The sequence below is a fragment of the Geospiza fortis genome, unplaced genomic scaffold, assembly GCF_000277835.1.
Source record: "Geospiza fortis unplaced genomic scaffold, GeoFor_1.0 scaffold92, whole genome shotgun sequence".
NCBI lineage: Eukaryota > Metazoa > Chordata > Aves > Passeriformes > Thraupidae > Geospiza > Geospiza fortis.
The window spans coordinates 2,316,916-2,317,464 of record NW_005054389.1 but is presented as its reverse complement, the minus strand read 5'-3'; the positions used below and the strand labels follow the sequence as shown (position 1 = coordinate 2,317,464).

The 549-nt window shown below is 62.3% G+C and overlaps 1 protein-coding gene across 2 annotated transcripts in view; it reads left to right on the top strand.

Annotated features, from left to right (window-relative positions):
• Positions 1–549, top strand: part of PHYHIPL (phytanoyl-CoA 2-hydroxylase interacting protein like) — a 54,304-nt gene that overhangs the window by 23,490 nt on the left and 30,265 nt on the right. Inside the window, exon 1 of one of the 2 annotated variants that reach the window (XM_005425562.2) lies at positions 7–116. The exons of the other annotated variant lie outside the window; for it this stretch is intronic. Coding sequence (XP_005425619.1) covers positions 11–116 — 106 coding nt within the window. The 5' untranslated portion in view covers positions 7–10. Of the gene's footprint in view, positions 1–6; positions 117–549 lie in introns of those variants that run through there. 2 annotated transcript variants of the gene reach the window in all.

Below are 549 nucleotides of genomic sequence, written 5' to 3'. Positions count from 1 at the left end.
GAGGGGCGCGATGGAGGCTCCGCGCCTGGCGCACACCATGAGCAGCCCCACGAGCCCCTGCGAGGAGGTGATCAAGAACCTCAGCCTGGAGGCGATTCAGCTCTGCGATAGGGACGGTAAGCCCGGGCTCGGCGCGGCTAATCCCTGCAGACGTAAAATGCTGCTGCCCTCATGGATGCTAATGCAAATTAATCCGCGCGTCGTATGGTCCTTTGTTATCCCCCACGAATTTGTAGGTGCAAGTGTTCCCCACCCCTCCCGCCGCTGCCGCCACCCTCCTGCCATTGAGAACAAAAGAAGAGGAGAAGGTTGCACCTTGCTGGAGGGAAGGGAGGGAAAACCGCCGCTCCCTAAGCCGTGCCTGGCGTTGCGGCGCGATTACCCCGGGCAAGCCTGATGCACAACCCTGCCCCTGCCAGGAATGGACGCTGGGGCTTATTCTGGGAGAGGCAGCAACGGGAGCCAAAGCCCGAGCTGCGGAGAGTCCGGAGCTAGGGATGGGGTAGCGGCCCTGGTGGGGTTTTATTGCCCGCGGTCTCCGAAGTCCTT